The 19361-nt window shown below is 50.1% G+C and overlaps 2 protein-coding genes across 2 annotated transcripts in view; one reads left to right on the plus strand and one right to left on the minus strand.

Annotated features, from left to right (window-relative positions):
* Nucleotides 1–515: 515 nt before the first annotated feature.
* Nucleotides 516–3025, minus strand: FJX1 (four-jointed box kinase 1). Its single transcript, XM_027072885.2, has one exon. It carries the CDS (start codon nt 2741–2743, stop codon nt 1439–1441), a length of 1305 nt encoding a protein of 434 aa, XP_026928686.2. The 5' UTR covers nt 2744–3025; the 3' UTR covers nt 516–1438.
* The window catches only part of PAMR1 (peptidase domain containing associated with muscle regeneration 1), a 163711-nt gene continuing 146712 nt past the window's right edge, over nt 2363–19361 (plus strand). The window contains exons 1-2 of the mRNA XM_053203310.1: nt 2363–2498; nt 4221–4314. The gene's annotated coding sequence lies outside the window, so the exon portion shown is untranslated. The remainder of the gene's footprint in view (nt 2499–4220; nt 4315–19361) is intronic.

Genomic DNA, 19361 nt, shown 5'->3' on the forward strand with positions numbered 1-19361 from the left:
GAAGAATTAATTTATGACTTTCTCTCCCTATTTGCAGTATGTGTTCAGCTTATTATCTGTACATATTGTGATGCACAGCAATTACAATGCTGAAAATAATGGGCAACACGTGTCCACTGTAGTTAAGTTTAAAGGGGGGGGCATTTGTCACATTTTAGTCTGCACATCTGGTTCTACAATATTTGCCAACTGATTAATATAGAAATATATTGCAGTGAAAATCCTTTCATATTAAAGTTTTATTTGCCAGGAAGTAGAATTCTTTCCTTTCCGCTCTCTCCCCCACATTTTATGCTGAACTCTGAAATTTCCAGCACTAGGGTTCATCTGAGCAAACAGGACAGGGAATCTGCTCTTGTCTTTGTTTAATTCTCCAAGTTCTGATAGTGACAATTGGGATATATATGCATCCTTTGTTTTGTAAAGCACATCCACAAGGGAGAAACCCTAAGGCTTATTCTAAAAAGCTGGTAGGGCATCAGATATCTCCCACACTTAAAACCACATAAATTAAATTCTAAATTTTAAACTCCCTTTTATTGAAATATAAGTTTGTTTAGCATATTTACAACACTTTATGCACATATATACACAGAAGGCAAATTCTGTCAAATAAAAAAGTTTTTCTTAATAAAAAATTAAAATAAAAACAAAGTAAAGTGCATGAAATTCATTTTCTTCTGGTGAACATCATCATTGTCAAAATTTTGGTCGATGGGGAGGGGGGAAGAAGAATAAATTCATTACTTGACTCAGCGCATACAGCCGGTCCTGTATTTGTAGCCCTTAGGCCAAAATGACAAGTGGTAAGGAACAAGTCAGACTCATTGTCAGGGTCTGTAGGACCCCCACCCCGGTTCCGAAGGTCCTGCTCTCTTTGTCCTATCGGGAGCCTTCCCCCAGCTCCTAACAGTGATCTCACCATCACGGTGCTGGAACAAAGGCGGAACACAGGAAGGGGGCTCCACCAGCCAATGTCACAGCCCAGCTCCGGGGCCACCAGCGCAGCGTTTGGTAGGAAATGCAGGATTAGCTCAACGGCTCAAACAGAAGTTTTCCTTTTTCGGAAGGGGAATGCGGGGGCCAAGGAATGGGATGCATCTCCCACGGAGACGGCCACCCGGGGGCCAAACTCCGCAGCCCGTTTCTTCGGATCCAAACTCAGTGCTGGCACAGGGTAGAATCCTTTCAGAGGCTGGGCGGAAGGAATGGTTCACTTCTTCCCCCGGTGAGTTCGTCCTCCCAGAACTTTGAAAGGAAACGGCAGGAGACGGAGAGAAAGGGGCAGGTGGGTGAAGCTGAAGTTTTAGCCTCCTTCCCGCTCCGGCCACTGGCTGGGCGTTGGCCGGCTGGTCCCCCGCGGCGGCCGAAGCGACGGCCCTTCCCCCATCAGCCATTCCTCAGCCAGGGGTCTCTCTCGCTCTTCCTCCAGGGTACGCTAAGTCCCCGGTCGGCGGCCGTACTTGGCCTTACAGTGCAAAATGTGCTTGGCGAGGAAGTCGAGGCGGTGCTGCAGCAGCTGAGCGTGGGGGTCGGCGAGCGCGGCCAGCTCCGGGAAGCGAGGCTCGTGGCGCTGGTAGAGGCGCAGCAGCCGGGCGGCCGCGTCCTGGCCGCGGTGCAGCTCCAGGACGCGCCGCGCAGTCCGCTCGCGGAACACGCACACCGACTGCAGCAGCGGCTCGTTATATTTGTCCCACATGCCCGCCACCCGGTAGCCGTGCACCAAGCCCGCCTCGTTGTCCAGAAAGACCAGCGCCCCGCCGGGGCCGCGGTGCAGGTTGCTGGTGGCGCGCTGCATGACGCGCGGGTCCCACTGCAGGCTGAAGAGGTTGCTGACGAGCCGGTCGAAGTTGGCCGTCAGATAGTCAAAAAGGATCAAGTCGGTCCACTGCACCAGGTCCACCAGCTCCGCCTGGCTGCGGTTGGCCAGCTCGCCCCCGGCGGCACGCAGGGGCCGCAGCTGGCCGTCCTCCGAGCGCCAGGGCGCGGGCACCACCACGTCCGTGAGGTTGGGCAGCCAGCGCGTCAGGCTCACCACGCTGCCCTCCGTCCAGTGTGCGGCACGAAGCTCCTCCTGCACCTGCGCCCACTGCGCGCCGCGAGCCTCCACCCGGGCCAGTGCCAGCGGCGGCACGTGGCGCTGGAGGCCCAGCAGGCGCGCCAGGTAGTAGGACAGGGCCTCGCCCTGTATCTGCTCGGGGTTGATGCCGTAGCGCACGCAGGCGCGGGTGCCGTCGGAAAAGCGGGCCAGCCGGTTGGAGCTGCGCCCGCAGCCGCCGCGCTCCAGGGCCACCACCCGGGCGCCGCGCGCCGCCTCCAGCCACGCCGCCGCCTGCGACTCCGAGAAGCCGCGGGGCACCTGCTCCTCCAGGCCGCGGCTCCAGAAGACGCCCCCGTGCACCACGGCGCGCCCCTCCGGCCCGAGCCGCCGGGATGGCACGTGTCGCTCGCGCTCTCCCGGGGGCCGCCGGGGCGGGCCGTCCGCGCCGGCCGCCAAGGTGAGCAGCGCCCGGAAAGTTTTCAGGGAGCCGCCGCGGGCGTCCCGCGCTAGGGGCGGGGGCAGGGGGAAGCGAGGCGCGGGCCCCGGGCCGCCGCTCCGGGCCGGGCGCCGCGGGAGTCGGTCTTCGGGCGGCTGGGTGCGCGGCGGCAGAAGCCCGCCCCACAGCGCCAGCAGCGAGCCCAGCGCCAGCAGCCAGAGCCCCGCGGCGGCGGCGGCGGCGGCGTCCCGCATCCTCCTGCCCATGCTCCCCCGGCCGTGCCGGGGCCGCCGCCGCTTCAAGCCGAGCCCGGGCGCCCGGGTCCCGGCGGCGAGGCGGGCCCGGCAGCGTGCTGGCTCCGGGGCTCCGGGCGCCTCAGCCCCATCGCGGCAGCGGGGCTCTGCCTGGCGCTCCGCCCCGCGCTGGGAACTCGCCTCGCCGCCGCTTCCCAGCTGCTTTTGTATTTCGCTGTGAGACCCTCGGGCGGGCGCGATTCACAGGCGCCCGGACCACGTGGGAGCGAGGGGGATCCCCCTCCCCCTCCGCGGCCGCGGCTCCCCGCCCCCCACTCCCCCGCCCCCTTCCCCTCCTCTTCCCCTTAAAGCGGCGATGGCTCTTTCCGAGCGGGAGAGGCGGCCCCACTGTGGTCGGGGACTTAGAGGCCTGGAGGAAGCCGGGCTGGCGGCGCCCGCGCGGGGGCGTCGGAGGGGGCGGCACCGAGCTGGAGTGGCGCGGGGTAGGAGGGCCACGGCTCGGTCCCTGGTTGGAGAGGTCGCCGGGTCTCCGCGCCGGGGCAGCGCCGGCCTCCTGCAAAGTTCAGACTGACCCCTGCCGCGCTCTGGGCGCCGCCTGGCGAGTGTTGGGGCGGGTCCCTTCGCCTGCTCGCTTTCCGACGGTGTGATTCACCCTGCCTTTATGTAAATCCCTGGGAATCTCTCCGAGCCACGGAGGATGTGACTCTAGCCCGGTTAGAGGAACCGTCTGTAGCAAACAACTTTGAACCGACCCCGCTTTCCGACTGTGCTTACCGCGGCGGGCCGCTGCGGGCGTGTGCGCTTTGACGTTGGTGGTTCCGTCTTTCCCGTGGGACTCACGGGGGCATTAAACCTGGCTGTGCAAGTAATAGAACACCTAGGGCAGCTCCTAGCCTTTCGTTCATCGATTCAACAAAGCGTCGGTCTCAGGGCAGTAAAACCCACAGATTCTCCCCGTGTTCGAGGAGCTGACGTTCCTGGGAGAGGTTCAGGTTGCTAAGAGAGCATTGTGTAACCCAGGGTCCGACCTAGTGCAGGAGGTAGAGGTGCCAGGGACACACACACACACACACTCTCTCTCTCTCTCTCTGTCTCTCTCTCTCTCTCTCTCTCTCTCTCAAGAAATGATACAGTTTTGCCCACGAGAAAAGTGAGGCAGGGAGAAGGCTTGCTCAATATGCTAGACTTAGCAAGTGCACAAACTAAAATTCAAACTTGGGCCTTCTGGCAGCGTGCCACCTGATTTTCCCTTCATCAAGAAGCTCATTACTTTATCAAGTTGCCAGCATCTTCATTTTTTTTTTTTTAAATCGTTGTCATTTAGCCAGTTACTTTCGTCTCCAAAAGTGACTTTCAATTCGAATGAAAAAGAATCCTGATATTACATTTGACTTGCTGGTTTAATGGCTTAAGGGAAAAATATGATTGGGGAGAGGGTGGAAGAGAAAAAACCCAAAACAATGACATAACAGACCGCATTGTCTTCCAGCCGCCTCTGGGTTCAAGCCACCAGGAAGGCTCTTGGATAAGAATTGACTTTCCCCCTTCCCTCTCTGCAGGAGCATGTCCCAGAAACAAAACAGGTAAGACACAAGATGGGGGTGGGGTGGGGGTGAAGGCAGAATCCACCTCCTGAAAGCAGGGGTTTGACATGTTTTCTTGCATGTGTTTCTTTTCTCTCTTTATCCTCCATCAGGTGCACATGGGGGTTTTTGACTTTATGAGCTCATCAGCTGGCACTGATTATATTTTATTCTCCAAAGAATGAATGTTTAGAGTTATAGGGCAGACGCCCTCATGTTTGTGGCTGAACAGAGGCATCAACAGACCGTATCTGGAGCCTTCTAGTGCTTATATGCCCTCTAGGGCTTATTGAGCCCTATATGCCCTCAAGTGTTTCCATATTGGCTGAAGTGTGGAGTCTTTGTTGAATCTGTTCCACACCACACAGCTATATCATGCCTTTTTATAGATCTTATCTGATGATGCGCTGACTGTGGCTCCCATATGTATGCATCAAAACATATTAATTCAGTAAAAGATACTTTCTGCTCTGTGTATGCCCTGTACCTTCTGTTTCCCTAAAGGGCAGGGACTAATGTTTCTTGACAACCTTTTATTTTTCTTACCACCTAATATAATATATTACACCAAATAGATGCTCAGTAAATTGAATTTGATTTTTTGTCTTTTGGTTTAACTTCTGAGAATTTTTTTTTTTTTAAACGCGATGCTTTCAGCTTGGGTAAACTGTAAGCAAGATCTCCACCTTGTGGGCACAAGTGGAATATCATATGTGTATGCATGTTTCACAGGATAATTCATTATTTCAGTTAAATTCTGAGAATATTAGGCGGCTACCACAGTCCGTGACATGTCCTAGGTGCTATGGGGAAATGAAAAGTAGTCGGCGTCTTTGTCTTTTTAGCTGTTAACAAAAACTATAGAGAACTGCCAGGGATAGTTCACTGTAAACTATGAGGCAAGGAGTCCCTCTTGTCTGTTTCAGGGCTGCCTGGCACCGTGCCTGGCACTTAGTGGGTGTTCAATACGATTTGGTGAATAAGTCATTGGAATGTTAATGAGATTAAGTTTCGGCAAGTGGCATGTTGGTTTTTTTATTTTTTTTTTTTTTACTTTATTTTTTTTTTTAACGTTTATTTATTTTTGAGACAGAGAGAGACAGAGCATGAACGGGGAAGGGTCAGAGAGAGGGAGACACAGAATCTGAAACAGGCTCCAGGCTCTGAGCTGTCAGCCCAGAGCCCGACGCAGGGCTGGAACTCACAGACCGCGAGATCACAACCTGAGCCGAAGTCGGCCGCTTAACTGACTGAGCCATCCAGGCGCCCCAGTTTTTTTATTTTTTTTAATAAAATCTGTGTACTACTAAAAGGTACAAAATAAGAACTTTCGTTCAGTATAAAAGGAAAAAAATATTGGTGAAGGCTCCACATAATGTAGGAAGAGGAAGCACGTGGCTTTCCTTCAGGGAGAGCTGGCCTCCAACCCAGCAACACCACATCCCGGAATCTTTCAGTCATGTTCCTGGTACTGACGAAGAAAACTGGGCCTTAAAGAGGTTGGCTAAGCTCTTACCCCTAGGAAGATGGGCTGACCTTATCGTAGCCCTTTGCCGGTAGCTACAGGACTGAATGCACCTCATACCACAATGGGATGCGCTAACAGAAACTTGAACAAATGCACCGAAATGCAGAGTTCCGTAAAACCAAAGGAATAAGCCAAAACCAAAACGCAAGCCCCCAATGGAATGCAGTTTTAAAATGGTCTCTGATGATTTTAGAGAGTATATAAACACACCCCTGTGTTTTTACCTGTAAGATGACCACACTCCCTCCTGCCTTTACTTCCCAGTCCAAGGACACTCCTCTCCCCCGCTCCTGGCCAAGTCACTGTGGCTCAGACTGTGGGATAGCACAGTCTGATGCTTGCGGATAAAGGAAGGTGCTGCTCATCTGTCCCTATGAACCTATTTTCACCTTGAAAACTTTCTTAATATTCCTCGGAGCTTCTCCCTGAGCCTTGACTTCCAGTTGCTTCAAATTTTTCCATAGTTCTGTTTGAAGAATGATGTGGCTCATTTAACAGTGCCTCCTGGGGAAGAGGGTGGGGGTGGAGTGGAGGGTTGGGAGCAGGGCTGGAGGCTTGGAGTTGGAACGTTTCCCAAGTCTGGCATTTCCACATTCTGGCTGTTTCCTTTCTGGCCAGTTATTTCCCTTCTATGAGTTTAGATTTCCACATCTGAGAAATGAGGGTAATAAATCCTACCTACCTCACGCAGTTGTTAGGACGTGCTAGCGAGATATTAATAATCACCACAAAGCTGGCGGCAAACACCGAGTGCTTATTATGGGCTTGGCACGGGGCTAAGCCCCGCACACGTGTTATCTGCTTTAACCTTTCCAGCAAATACGATTGTCCCCCTTTTACAGATGGGAATGCTGAAGCCTAGCCAATGACTAGCCTGAAGCCATATAGTAAGTAAAGGGCAGCCGGGCTGAGATTCTAGAATGATGGAGGACAAAGCCTTTGCAAAAAAAAAAAAAAATTATTGCATTAAATCCAAGTAGACTCAACTCAGATTACATTTTGCTTTGAAATGTTCTCTGGGGTTGCTACTAAGTGAAACAGTTAAGAGACCAAATCCTCAAGCCAAATTGGGTTTAAAACTTCCTGGGCATGTAACCTTAAGTTACCTGACCTCTCTGTGCCTCCGTGTACTCATTTGTAAAGTGCGGTTGTACAAGTATTGTTGGTGTTACTAATACTAATGGTAACAGTTATGTAACATCTGATGATTAACACTACTTATCGGTAACAAACCTTGTAGGTCATTGTGAGGATTAAATTAGGTCCTGTATTTAAAATGCTTGAAAGACTATCTGAGTTCATTCTTCTAGTATTTGTGTGACTATGTGTGAGAGATTATTAGCTCTGTGACCCTGGGCAGCTTTCTAACCTCTCTGGGCCATAGTTTTATTTGGGTCTGCCTTTCTCCCATTCTCTGTCCCGTAGGGTACCGTATTTTTCTGCTTGAGGATCACTTTCCCTTCCTTGGTATGTCTCTATTGGGTCTTGAGCTCAAGAATTGCTTAACTGATCCCGTCCTCACATACCTGGCTGCCAGGGGCAGGTATTTACACACCCTGTTCCAGGTAAATCCTGCTGGATAGCTAGAAGGAGGTCAGGAAATGTAGTAGACTTTGCAATTAATCTGTCTGCCTGAATGAGTCCTGCTTTTAAGAATACACTGTGTTTCTGGAAAGAAAGTCAAAATTGACATAAACCCGTAATTTATGGTGAGAATAGCATTTTTATGAACCTCTTTATTCCCTTTTTGACCTGCTTTTGAAAAAGATTCCTGTAGCCACTGGTGTTAGAAACTAGAATCTAAAGGTTAGTGCTCTGGTGAATTAATTTAGCAGGTTTTAAAGCCGTTGCCGAGACGAACCTGTCAGATAGCGTCATACTCTAGTTACAGGGTGTGGTGATAAAAATACCGGGCTGGGCATTTGGGGACAGGAGTTTTTTTTTTCTCTGCTATAATTTAGTTCAACTGCAATTTTGTCTTCAAGTGGCGAAGGCCAAGAACTGGGCAGTAAGTGATGGGCCATCTGTTTTTCTCTCCTCATTAACGCCTGTGTTGGGAGCTTTGGTTGGTTCCCTTCAGCTTTCTCTTTTGTCCTTCTTCCCGGCAGCTCCCCATTCTCCTCCCTGCGCCTGGGGCTGGAAGAGAAGCTGAGCCCTGGTTGGGCTAAGCCAGTCACGGTGTTTTCAATCCCCTTGCCCGCGTTAGGTATAGGCATAGGCTTGTGACGCCATTCTGGTCAGTGAGACCTGGAAGACCCGAGAGATGTTTCCGGAAAAGGTATCCATATTATGGCAAAAAGACACAGAAAAGGTGTGGCCCCTTTTCTCCGTGGTTCAGGTCCAGCTGTGAGGGCTGGAATAGGACAGTCACTGTATGACTGCAAAGGGAGCTAAGAGGACACAGTGAGGCGGGCAGGGCAGAAGGAAGGAGCCTGGGTCCTTGGTAATGTCATCAAGCCCTCAGATTAATCCACCCTGAAGCCACCTTTCCTCTGGACTTCTTGCGTGGTTGAACGCTCTCCAAATTGGGGCTTTTTGCTGTTTTCAGACCAGTGATTCCTAGATGATACCGTCTCTCACAGAGGAGCTTACAAACCAGGGAGGAGCAAACACGTAAATAGATCTCTCCCATCACAACTGTGCTCCTGGGCAGGCAGCGAAGTGAAGTCTTTAGGCACATGTGCCCTGCAGCCGGGTCCAGTCTTGCATTTGCTAGCTGTGCCATCTTGGGAAGGTCACTTAACCTCTCTGAGCCCATTAACTTATCTGAAAAGTGGAGATGATAACTGTACCTGCCTCATAACATTATTGTGTGGATGAAATGCACATTAGCACTTAGTAAGTTGCTCAGTAAATATTATTGATTGCTCTAGCAATTATGGAAATATAAGCTATATGGGAACACGGAGGAGGGAGCAACAGATTCTATCTACCAGGAAAGGCCAGGAAGGCTTCACCAAGGAGGCAGATGTTAAGCTGAGTCTGGAAGGGTAAGTGGGGGTTTGCAGGTCAGGCTTCGCGGAGAAGGGCATTCAGTCGAGCAGAGGGAACAACATGGGAGCTCAGCAGCCATGTGCCCACGGGCAGATTACCACATCCTTCAGGAGCTCAATTTCCTCATCCTTAAAAGCACTTGAGTATGTGGGATTAGCTTAATCCGCTTTTGATAAAAGAAACAATTCTCAGGCCCCCTCCCTAGTTTGGGAAGCCCCGGGTCAGAGATCTTCTACAGCCCCTTCGTCATTCTTCGAGGACTGTTTCCCTGCACCCTGAAGAAATTCACTCAACAAACATTTCCCGCTAAAGGGGGTGGCGCTCCCCAGCTTTGTTGATTTCTTTGTTCATTGCCACCCAGAGCTTTATCCGGTGCGCAATTAGCAATGCTGTCCCCGCTCAGCTTCCTTGGGAGCCCTGCACATCTCATCAGTCAGATAGATGCTGAAGCTTAATTAAGCTTGTAAAGCTTTCTGATTTTCTCAGATGAAAGGTGGCCCATAAGTACCAGGTTTTATTTTGGTGGCTCCTGCCAAGGGTTATTATAAATAGGGCTTCGTGTGCACTGGCTGAGCTCTTAGGTTGATAATGTGTCAAGACCAATCGAGGCTTCTGCGAGTGGAGATATTATCATAATGGTTCCATCATATGCAGTGGGTGTTAATGGAAGGGGCTGTGGAAAAAAAAAGAAAAAAACGTGGTGCAGGCAGCAAAGCCGGGATAGAGGTGGCTGCCAGTGAAATATCGGCTGCTCATGGGATCTCCATCATAATCATTAGCTATATTAGCCTTGGAGCCATTCCTCTGCCGTCTCTTTTAGACCAGACTCAAACTCAAATAAAAAATGGATGCTTTAACTCCAAATGAAAATATATTCCTTTGCTGCTTTTTAAAATCCATTTACATTAAAATGATGGCCAGCAGGTAAGTAATTCATAACCGGGGGCTCCCTGCAGTGCGGACGAGTGTCATCAGAACTGGTGAGCAGCCTAAGTGGGAAAGCAAGAGACCTGCAGACCCGGGAAGGTCATGGCCAGTGGGACTGAATAGGGGCTGGAAGGGGTAGCTAACAGGCACTCGCTAGTGGGGAGGAGTGAATGGAGAGATAGCTACAAGTCTCAACAATAAGATGGGGGGAAGCCAGCTAGAAGGTCTTCAGTAACACAGCCCTGGTTATGAGTGTGCCAGCTTCCTGGGCCCCAGGTTGCATCGCCTAAAACCAGTCTTCCACATCCCATAGGCGGACAGTCAATAACATCTGGGGATGATGATGATGGCGACGGTGAAGATGGCGGCCGTCGTGTGGTGCCTTGTTGTTAGTTGAACTGTCTCTGCTCTTTTGAAATTCAGGTAATCTTTATCCAGATTCCTATTCCACGGTTTGGGAGGGTACAGAGACTTTCCCTCTATTTCTGAGGGTCCCTGGGGCTTTGTTCCTCAAACTTGTCCCTCTGCACCTGCTTCCTGCGTTCCTATTTGTTGCCGTGGCTCCAGCATACATTAACGTGGCTGTCAAGTTCGGTGTCTTCATGACTCCTCCTCCACCAAATCCACTTGGACCGAAGGTATGAGTTTAGTGACTTTACCGAAGATCTTCGGGGCTTCCCAGACTTGAGCGGGGAGGGTGTCTCCTCACTGTGCAAGGCCTTTGTCCATCTAGCCTCCCTTCCCCGTCCTCTGTCTCCTCCTCTGCCCTTGGTGGAGAAACAGGCAGACTTCCCCCTTACTCCGCGTAACACGGGGCTACTCCCACTCAGGCCTCCTCAGGACCTCAGGTTCTATCTCAGGCCAACAAACTGTCAAAGTTTTTCTTGTGATCAAACTGGGAAGAGGATACCGGTGGACACAGATACCAACGGGGGCTTTCTACACGCAAGGCGGTGTGCTGAGAGCTTTGCATGCACTTAATCTTTAAAACCCACCCCATCCTGCCCCGGAGTTGTTATTCCCCCATTTCACTGATGGGAAAACTGGAGCGTTGTGACAAGTAACACTTGGTCCAGGAGGCTTCCGCTAAGTGACACAAGAGGAATTCCAACGGTGGTCTGCCGAAAGAGCAAAGATACGTTAACCGCAATAGCACGTGGCCTCCTGGGGCTGAGAAACACCCTGGTGAGTCAGGAAAGGGACCTCTTGCTAGGGACTCGTCTCTTCCTCGGTACTGGCACATTGTCTTCCCCCAAGCATCGGAAACAGGTGCTTACTTAGATCTCTCCTGTGTTGCATGATTGAGCCCATCTACTACCGGGAGATATAGTGTGGACTGGAAAGTTCGGTGTGATTAATGTTGTATCAGGTGGGATAAGAATGGCTGGAAAAAAAGTGGGCTGACCTAACTGTCTCGGGGAGGGCGCCATTGCTGTCTCAGGGCCAGAATCGCCTGAGCATCGCACACAAGAATGCCCACTGTAATCTCTCCTCTGATTTCTCCCCTCCCCGAGAGCCAGCTCTGAGATGAGCAGGCCTCTGTGGGGCCGGTCATGTTTGTTACACACCATACACCGTGACATGCTTTTGAACATCTCTGGTTCCTTTTCCTTTCAACTGAGGGAAAAAGGAAGCAAGAGACCTCAGAGGCCGTTTCTTGCCTGCCTGAGTTTAAAGAATGGCTGCATTTTAGGGACAATATGGGCCTAAGGAATAGCGGGAGAGGGCTGAGGATTAATGACAGTGATATATTTATATAACCCCTTGCAGTCTTGCTGAGTACTCTCCCGTGCCAGTCTGTTGGATTTTTATACCATCCTGCTAGGGAGCAGGAGGGGGCAGGCGTGAGTGACTGTTCGATGTGCTGAAGGAGGAAGCTGAGCTTCATTGCGTTGTGTGATGAGCACAAGGTGAACAGCTAGTTCCCGGTGACCTGGAACTTGAACACACTTCACCTGACTTCCGCCTCAGAGCTTTCCCATAGCATTCCCTCTTTGCTCAGTTGTGTTCACACCTGCAGCCTCTGTCACTATTCTGGTTTTCCACATGGTTACAGGTTTATGTTACGTGTATATTACAATGTCCACTAAAGCTCCTCGCTCCGGTAAGGAGGGAGGAAAAAAGAGCCCAGGGACAATTCCTAAAGAGCTAAAATATTTAAAAACTCCTCTCCCAATCAGTGGTGATGTCTATTTCTCCTGCTGGCATCTATGACAGAAAGGGGGAGGGAAAGAACAATCAAGAGAGTTAGGGGAAAAGAGAGGGATTATTGTAAAATCTTTTTCTTGGCTTGGCTCTTTCTGTTGGTTAAATAACCAGAGCATAAACAGGAGCTTTAACCTGAGGGAGTCAGAGGGAGGAAGTGGGAGAAATCACCAATCATTGGATTATTTTCTAAGTGACTTTTTGGGGGGTGGGGATGGGGGGATCATAAAACAACCCAAAGTTGGCAAGGAAGAAATAGAAAGAAACAAAAATCTTTCTCTTTGTTCTCTGCTCCTGTGTAGGATACCCTTGCTCACACAGGGCAAAACCAAGCCAACAGACTAAAGCAGGTCTTTTCCCACGGAGGGGATCATTTAGTCTGGCAGCTCTGGGTGCCCCTTAAGATCAGCAGGGGAGCTGGACCACATAGAAGTCCTCCTGCCTTGGTTTTCTCATGTGTAAGATGGGACATGAGTGCTTGCTTGCTTTTTGGGAGGTCTGGGAGAATTACATGAGATTATGGGAGTAGGTAAAATGGAGTACGTGAAAGGTCCCGATGGAGTTTCTGGCACGTTGCACATCATAGGCAGTCAGTCAGTATCACAAAGCACTTGCCCAGCTGCATAGAGTTGTGTCTGAGAGGATACATATAAGCTGTCAGTAATATTACTCCTGGAGAAGGGGTGTGTGTGTGTGTGTGTGTGTGTGTGTGTGTGTGTGTGTGTGTGTGGTGGGGGGAGGCGCTTCGACTTTTTGTTGTATACATTTTTACTTTCAATGTCCTAGAGTGTTTGGGGAAAGCATGCTGTGTAAATATTAATGGGTGTGTGTGGAGGGTCGAGTAAAAAGTTAGGATCACACAGAAAATAATAAAGAATGGGACCTTTTGGTACTTCTGTCTTTGGGTGGTTGTAAAATTTGTACCTGCTACATTTGAATTGGCTTGGGTGGCAAGCGAAAGAAGCTGACTAAGTCAAGGAGCGAAAATGGGATTTGGTGGAAAGACCTTGGAGGAGTTTACCCATGGAAGAACTGGAAATTGGGTGTTGGAAAACACCAGAACTCAGGAGCCCTAGCTAGGTAAGCAGGAGGGCCTCCTGTCAGGGGAACAGGTGTAAGACAGCTTAGCCCCACCCCCCATCACCTTCCACTCAAGCTTTTACATTCCGGGGACAGGGAATCCGATTGGTCCGGTTTGGGACAAAAGTTTCTGCATCATCTGCTCAGCCAGCTTTTACCACCACTTGACAGGGCAGGTGGTATATAGGCGAGCGCTTCCTAGCTGGACCATCATGCACGTGACACTTCTGTGTTGCTTGATTTGGGGCACGTTATCACCTTGCGGTACTTTTTAGATAGGAATGGGAAGACTCTAACAATAAAATAAGTAGAGTTCGGCAGTCTCGACAGGGTGTATTGTACGCATCTTTGATAAGGAGCCAATGAAAATCAGAACCAAGCAGCAGTCTGCCGTGACTCGTCATTCACGTGCCTAGCGACACGTCACAGGTGACACGCCTGCCTTGGGTCTGAGTAAATGTTAATTGCGATGGCAGACACACCCACACAACAATAACCGTGCGTGTCTGCTTTGACTCCCCCAGTTAGCAGATCCAGAATTTCCGTAAATTTGTTTAGTGGTGCCTCTCGGATTAGGAAAGGAGTTTGAGACGTTCCTCATTAAGGTAAACGAAAGTAATAGGACATCTGACATCTGTGATTGTTCTGTCACTAGCTGTTATTCTATGGTGATGGGGAGGCAGGGAACATGAAGAACTTGAATGTATGCAGGATATATTCGGTTGGTGGGTGTGTATGAGAGAGAGAGAGAGAGAGAGAGAGAATATTTCATTGCCCTAGGGCAGGATGATGTAGCCAGTCTTGCATAAGGCAAGCTCAGATCCGGCCCGCATTTTCTGTGCTGACCATCTGTGTTTCCCAGGAAAGAGGAGGCCAGCCAGGGCCTGAGAGGTTTAGGAAAAAGTGAGAAGCAGGAAGCACGGCCAGTCCAGGAGGGGCTGGAGGAATGCTTTGTGTCCTTGCAATGCCTCCTGGCAACGCCAGCACCACAGAGGCCTGGCTTGGCTGCCTCCTCTCCCGTTAGCCCCAGAAGCGTCCTTCCCAGTGGCAGTAAATCCTCTCCCTGGCCACCCACCCGTTCCTTGTGACTTTTTTTTTCCTAGGAATGGGTGTTGTTGGGGGGAGATCATCAGAAACTACTTATTTGAAGGCAGAAGCCTCATCTCTACAAAGGATGGATAGACTGATAACAGGTACCATTCACTGCATCTGGCTGTGTGCCAGGCAACCCCCATATCCTCACAAGCCCTTGCCGGTGGGTTTTATAACCCCTGTTTATAAACAAGGAAACCAGGGGCCTGAGAGCTTCAGTAGATCCCTCAAGTTGGCACAGCTCTTAAACGGAAAAGCCAGAGTGGAACCTAGGCCACTGTGTCTCCAGACCACTGAGACCTAATGCCTTCCCCATGTAGGAAAGCCAGCTCAGAAGGACCCAGGACCCAGCAGCTCTGCCACCCGTCACTGGCTGCTCTGGGACGAGCCACAGAACAGGGAGCAGTCTCAGCCTTAACTATAACAAATGGGGAATTCTGATGCAATATCTTCTCCCCAAGCCAGCCCTGTAATAATATCATTAAAAATATTTTTTTTTAATGTTTATTTTTGAGAGAGAGAGAGATAGAGCATAAGCAGAGGAGGGGCAGAGAGAGAAGGGGACACAGAATCTGAAGCAGGCTCCAGGCTCTGAGGTGTCAGCACAGAGCCCAATGTAGGGCTTGAACTCGTAAACAGTGAGATCATGACCTGAGCCGAAGTCGGACGCTCAACTGACTGAGCCACCCAGGAGCCCCTGTAATAATGTGAATTTAAGCCAAGCCTTCGAGGCTATTCTTTTGGGGGATGTTTGGGAGACCAAGGCTCTATGAACTTCCAGGAGCTGCTATCCAACTGTGAGAGCCCTCTGAAGAGCCTTTCTTTCTTTTCTTTCTTTCTTTCTTTCTTTCTTTCTTTCTTTCTTTCTTTCTTTCTTTCTTTCTTTCTTTGCCTAGTGTTTGTTTATTTTTGAGTGGGGAAGGGGCAGAGAGAGAGGAGGACATTGGATCTGAAGTGGGCTCTGTGTTGACAGGAGAGAGCCCAATGCGGGGCTCGAACTCACAAACCGTGAGATTATGACCTGAGCTGAAGTCGGATGCTTAACCGACTGAGCCACCCAGGCGCTCCTGAAGAGCCCTCTTTCTACGGCCCCTGTTGGAAAACTTTGTTCCTCATCTGCAGCTTCAGATGCTGAGTGCTCTAACCTCTAAAGTTGCTGGAACAGGGCCATTAGGCTGAATAGTTTTATTGGAATTAAAAATATTGTGTATTTTGTGCTAACTGCCCCTGGCCAGAACTGGAATAGAAACGACGTGGCTTCAGACGCTACCATGCACTAATTAAACCAGCAGAGAATGAAGCAACAGAAATACAACAACGACAAAAATGGGAGCTGTGGGCTTCAGGATACTCCCCCAGCAGGGCCGTCGAGTTGAAATTTCCATTATTTTGAGTGAATGTGGCCCCAAGGAATCATGTAGGGATGGTTTTTTTTATGTGATTTCAGGGCAGTCTGTCTTGCAGCATAGGCATGTTAGTAAAGCTATACTGTGCTTGGTTGGGAAAAAAAAGTATGAAATATATGTATATCTAGGAAAGAGTCCAGGATGACATAGACCTGTTACCAGTGGGAACCTTGGGGAAAGGAAATTGGAAGAGAAAGAACTTTCTCCTTTTTCTTTTAAAAATGTTTTTATGTATTCCTGGCGTGCTTCTATTCATTACACTCAGCATGCATTTTTGAACAGATTAGAATGACCAAGGAAGGGGATGCCTTAGAGTGAATGATTCATACTTCATGGCACTAGGTTGTCAAAAGGCAACCTAGTTGCCTTTAGATTAGATGGGTGACCATTAAGAAGCTGCCTGGAATGATGGGCCTGGAATGAAGACAGGAAAGGTCTGAGCTTGGCTGGTAGCCAGCGGGGATGGAAAGGAAGCGGGGAGGGGCTTGTGTGTCATTAAGAGCCAGGAGCTGGGGTGTGATAAAAAATTTTAGATGGCAGTTTGAATGGGCTAAGGGGTGCCCAGATAGCTGGTGAAGCCTTAGTTTTGGGTGTGTCTGTGAGGGTGTTTCTAGAAAAGATGAGCATTTGAATGTATGGACTGAGTAAAGAAGATCCCCCTCACCAGTGTGGGTGGGTGAACTTCCTTTTGCTTGAACTGGGACATCCATTGTCTCCTGCCCTCGGGCATTGGTGTCTCTGGGTCTCGGGCCTTTGGACTTGAACTAGGACTTAAACGATTGGCCCCCCTGATCCTCAGGCCTTTGGACTGGGCTGAATTACACCACTGGCTTTCCTGGTTCCCTAGCTTACAGATGGCGGATCACGGGACTTCTTGGCTTCCATAACTGTGTGAGCCACTTCCTAGAAGTCTCCTCTCTGTGTGTGTGTATAGATCCTACTTTTGTTGGAGAACACTGACTAATACACGGGGGTATCACACAAATTGGCTTAAAGCTTGCAAGGTGGTACTATTTGGACGAGGATGAAACCTAGACATTGGTGATGAGTGGGTGGATGGAAAAATGAATTCCTTCCTAGAACACCCTTTGCTTTCAGATTTAGGCTGAACTCCTTTAAAAGCCTAATTAGGTCCTAAGTAACGGGGGTGTTTCTCATACTTTTCTCCTGACTTCAGCTATTCTTCCCCCAACCAGGGGGGGTTAAGGCCTTTCTAAGAGCTGGACCATTTCCAGATGACTCACTGGGTCCCTTAGGTCTTTTTATGTTCTAACTATGAGAAACCCTCCTCTGAATGGCTTAGGCAATAAAGAAGTTTGATTTAAGGCACGAGTAACTAGAAGATCTTCTGAGTTGGTTTGATTTGAGGCCTCACCAGTGTCCTCAAACTCCTGGCCCAGTCTTTCAAGTTTGGTATTCTGCTCTTTATACAACAGCAGCCTGGCTTCCTCATGGTGGCAAAATGGATGTGGCAGTTCCAGCCCTTACCTCCACAGTATCTAGAAGAAGATAATGTTTTTCCCCTAGAAGTTCCTTGAAAAATCTCCCTTCGATTCTCATTGGCTCCAAGTGGGTCACGTGTCCATTCTGGACTGAGTCTCTTTGGCTAGAGAATGCTGACTGGCTTAGGTTTCTGGAGTCAATCACAGTTCTATGGGTGTCAACCCACCCTTATATAAACGGCCAGCCCACTTTTCTCCCACCCATAGGGCCCATTACACCATGGGGGAGGGTTAGAGGGGCTATGAGGGAGCTGTCAAGTTCTAGGTTGGGATGATGGAGCAGGAATGGTCCGTATTTGGGGTGGATGGTGGTGAAAGAGGAAAATGGCCAAGGTAGGTGGTGGATTTCCCAAATTGAGAAGCAGGACAGTGAGTGTGAGCTCTGGTCAGGAGCTGAGAGTCCTCTCTAGAGCAGCACCCCTGAGGCTATGGTGGGGGGCCGTGGAGGAGAATGACTGTGAGGTGCTGGGAGAACTGGGCACAGAGAACCAGGTCATGGGTGCTGGACAAGGGGCCTCCAGGGATTTGCCTAGCTCCGAGGGAGTGAGCCAGCCAGGGAGATGCCTCTTTCAAAGGGTCTGATGGCCTGAGCGGGCAACTGGTGAGTGGACCCCGTGGCAGCATGGAGCAGTGTCACCACACAGCCGGTGGAGGGCCACTGACCCGGAGCAGATCTGTGGCACTGAATGAGTCCATTTACGTAGAACACTTGGAATGCTAGGTGCGGAGGGCATGCCCAATCACTGGTAGCAGTGATCTTATTTTTAATTTTTTTATTTTAAGTTTATTTATTTATTTTGAGAGAGAGAGAATGAGCAGGGGGGGGGGGGTGCAGAGAGAAACGGAGAGGGAGAGAATCCCAAGAGGGCCCTACACCATTAGCGGAGCCCAATGCGGGGCTGGAACTCACGAACCGTGAGATCGTGACTTGAGCCGAAACCACGACTCAGGTGCTTAACTGACCGAGCCACCCAGGCACCCCAGAAGTGGTCTGAGGACAAGGCCAAGATGGCAGAGCCAAGATGGAATCTGGGTGCTTGATGGTGGGATGAGTCACGCAATAACCCATACCAGCTTTTGACTGTATCTCCGGGCTGCTTTTATTTGAGAGAAATCTAAACCTCTGTCTGGTATAAGCTATTGTTATTTGTGTTTTATATGCAGCCGAGTCTAATCCCAACTGAGAAACTTGTGCCTTTCTGAACTTCCTATTGGGTGGAAATTAAATTCCTCACTGTCTAAACTGTTTGGAGTTGGTGTTGCTTTTACGTGCAGTCAATGGCGTCCTCATGGTTTCCTCTTCCAAACCCATACTGTTAACATCTGTATTGGCGAGTCAGCTACAACACAGGACTGTATTCTTCAATTCTCCGTGGCTTGTGGTGAGAGAGGTCCTAATATTGGGATCCCCACCACGTTCTACATACCTTTCCCGCCTCTAAGCCCCATCTTTGGGCAATAAATAGCTTCCAGAAAGCCCAAACAAAAAGCAGATGTTCCTGCTGGCGGCTCCAGGGGTGGTTCACCGTTGGTGGGAAATTCAGGCGGTTTCTTTGGCATTGACCTCAGCCTGCCATGGTAGTGCCCTCCCACCTGAGCAGGGAGGGTGAGGCTCTGAATAGCCTCCTGTGTGCTCCCGCTTCCCCACTGGCTGTCCTCCTCGCTCCCTCAGCCCGACCACGTGGGGTACCTCCCACACAAATCCTCCGGGAGAAGAGCTTTTAATAACTCGCAAGGCAACTATTGACTCAGGTTTTGTTTGCTTGCCACTAAGTTAGCATTTAATAAATGCAGGATTCTTGGCTTAATAGGCCGGTCATTGTGTATTATCAAAATGGCAAATTAATTATTCAAAGCTGTGCTTGAGATACACCAGAGATGTAGCAGGGGTGGCCTCTCTCGTTCCTCATTTGCAGTAAACACCGCTTTTCTGGCCAGTCGGTGTGTGTTTAAAGTATAATAGCTATCTTGTTAAATCCAAGTCTATTAAACCGAAATGGAAGTCAGGAATTCGTAGGGGAGGGCGGGGGAGGACTCCGTCCGTGTGTGTTGAGAGCATCCCAAGCCACCGGCTTCATTACTCCCACCTCGCCGTGAGGATGCCAACGCCTGCTTGTAAAGCATGGCTGGGTTAATAATCGTTTGTTCTTCAGGGACAGAACCACCCATCATCCTTAGCCCGAGAAGCTTTCTTTGGATGCAAACCTGCACCGTAATGACCATAAGGACAGCCACCCTTTACAAATGCCCGTTACGTGCCAAGTGCTTTAGACCCAGGATCTGCAGTCGTCACAGAAATCCCAGCTTACAGAT

Source organism: Acinonyx jubatus, chromosome D1, assembly GCF_027475565.1.
Source record: "Acinonyx jubatus isolate Ajub_Pintada_27869175 chromosome D1, VMU_Ajub_asm_v1.0, whole genome shotgun sequence".
In the NCBI taxonomy this organism is placed as follows: Eukaryota; Metazoa; Chordata; class Mammalia; order Carnivora; family Felidae; genus Acinonyx; species Acinonyx jubatus.

Excerpts from the sequence above, each read along its gene's own strand:
- FJX1 (XM_027072885.2), bottom strand. The coding sequence starts at position 2,743 with ATGGGCAGGAGGATGCGGGACGCCGCCGCCGCCGCCGCCGCGGGGCTC.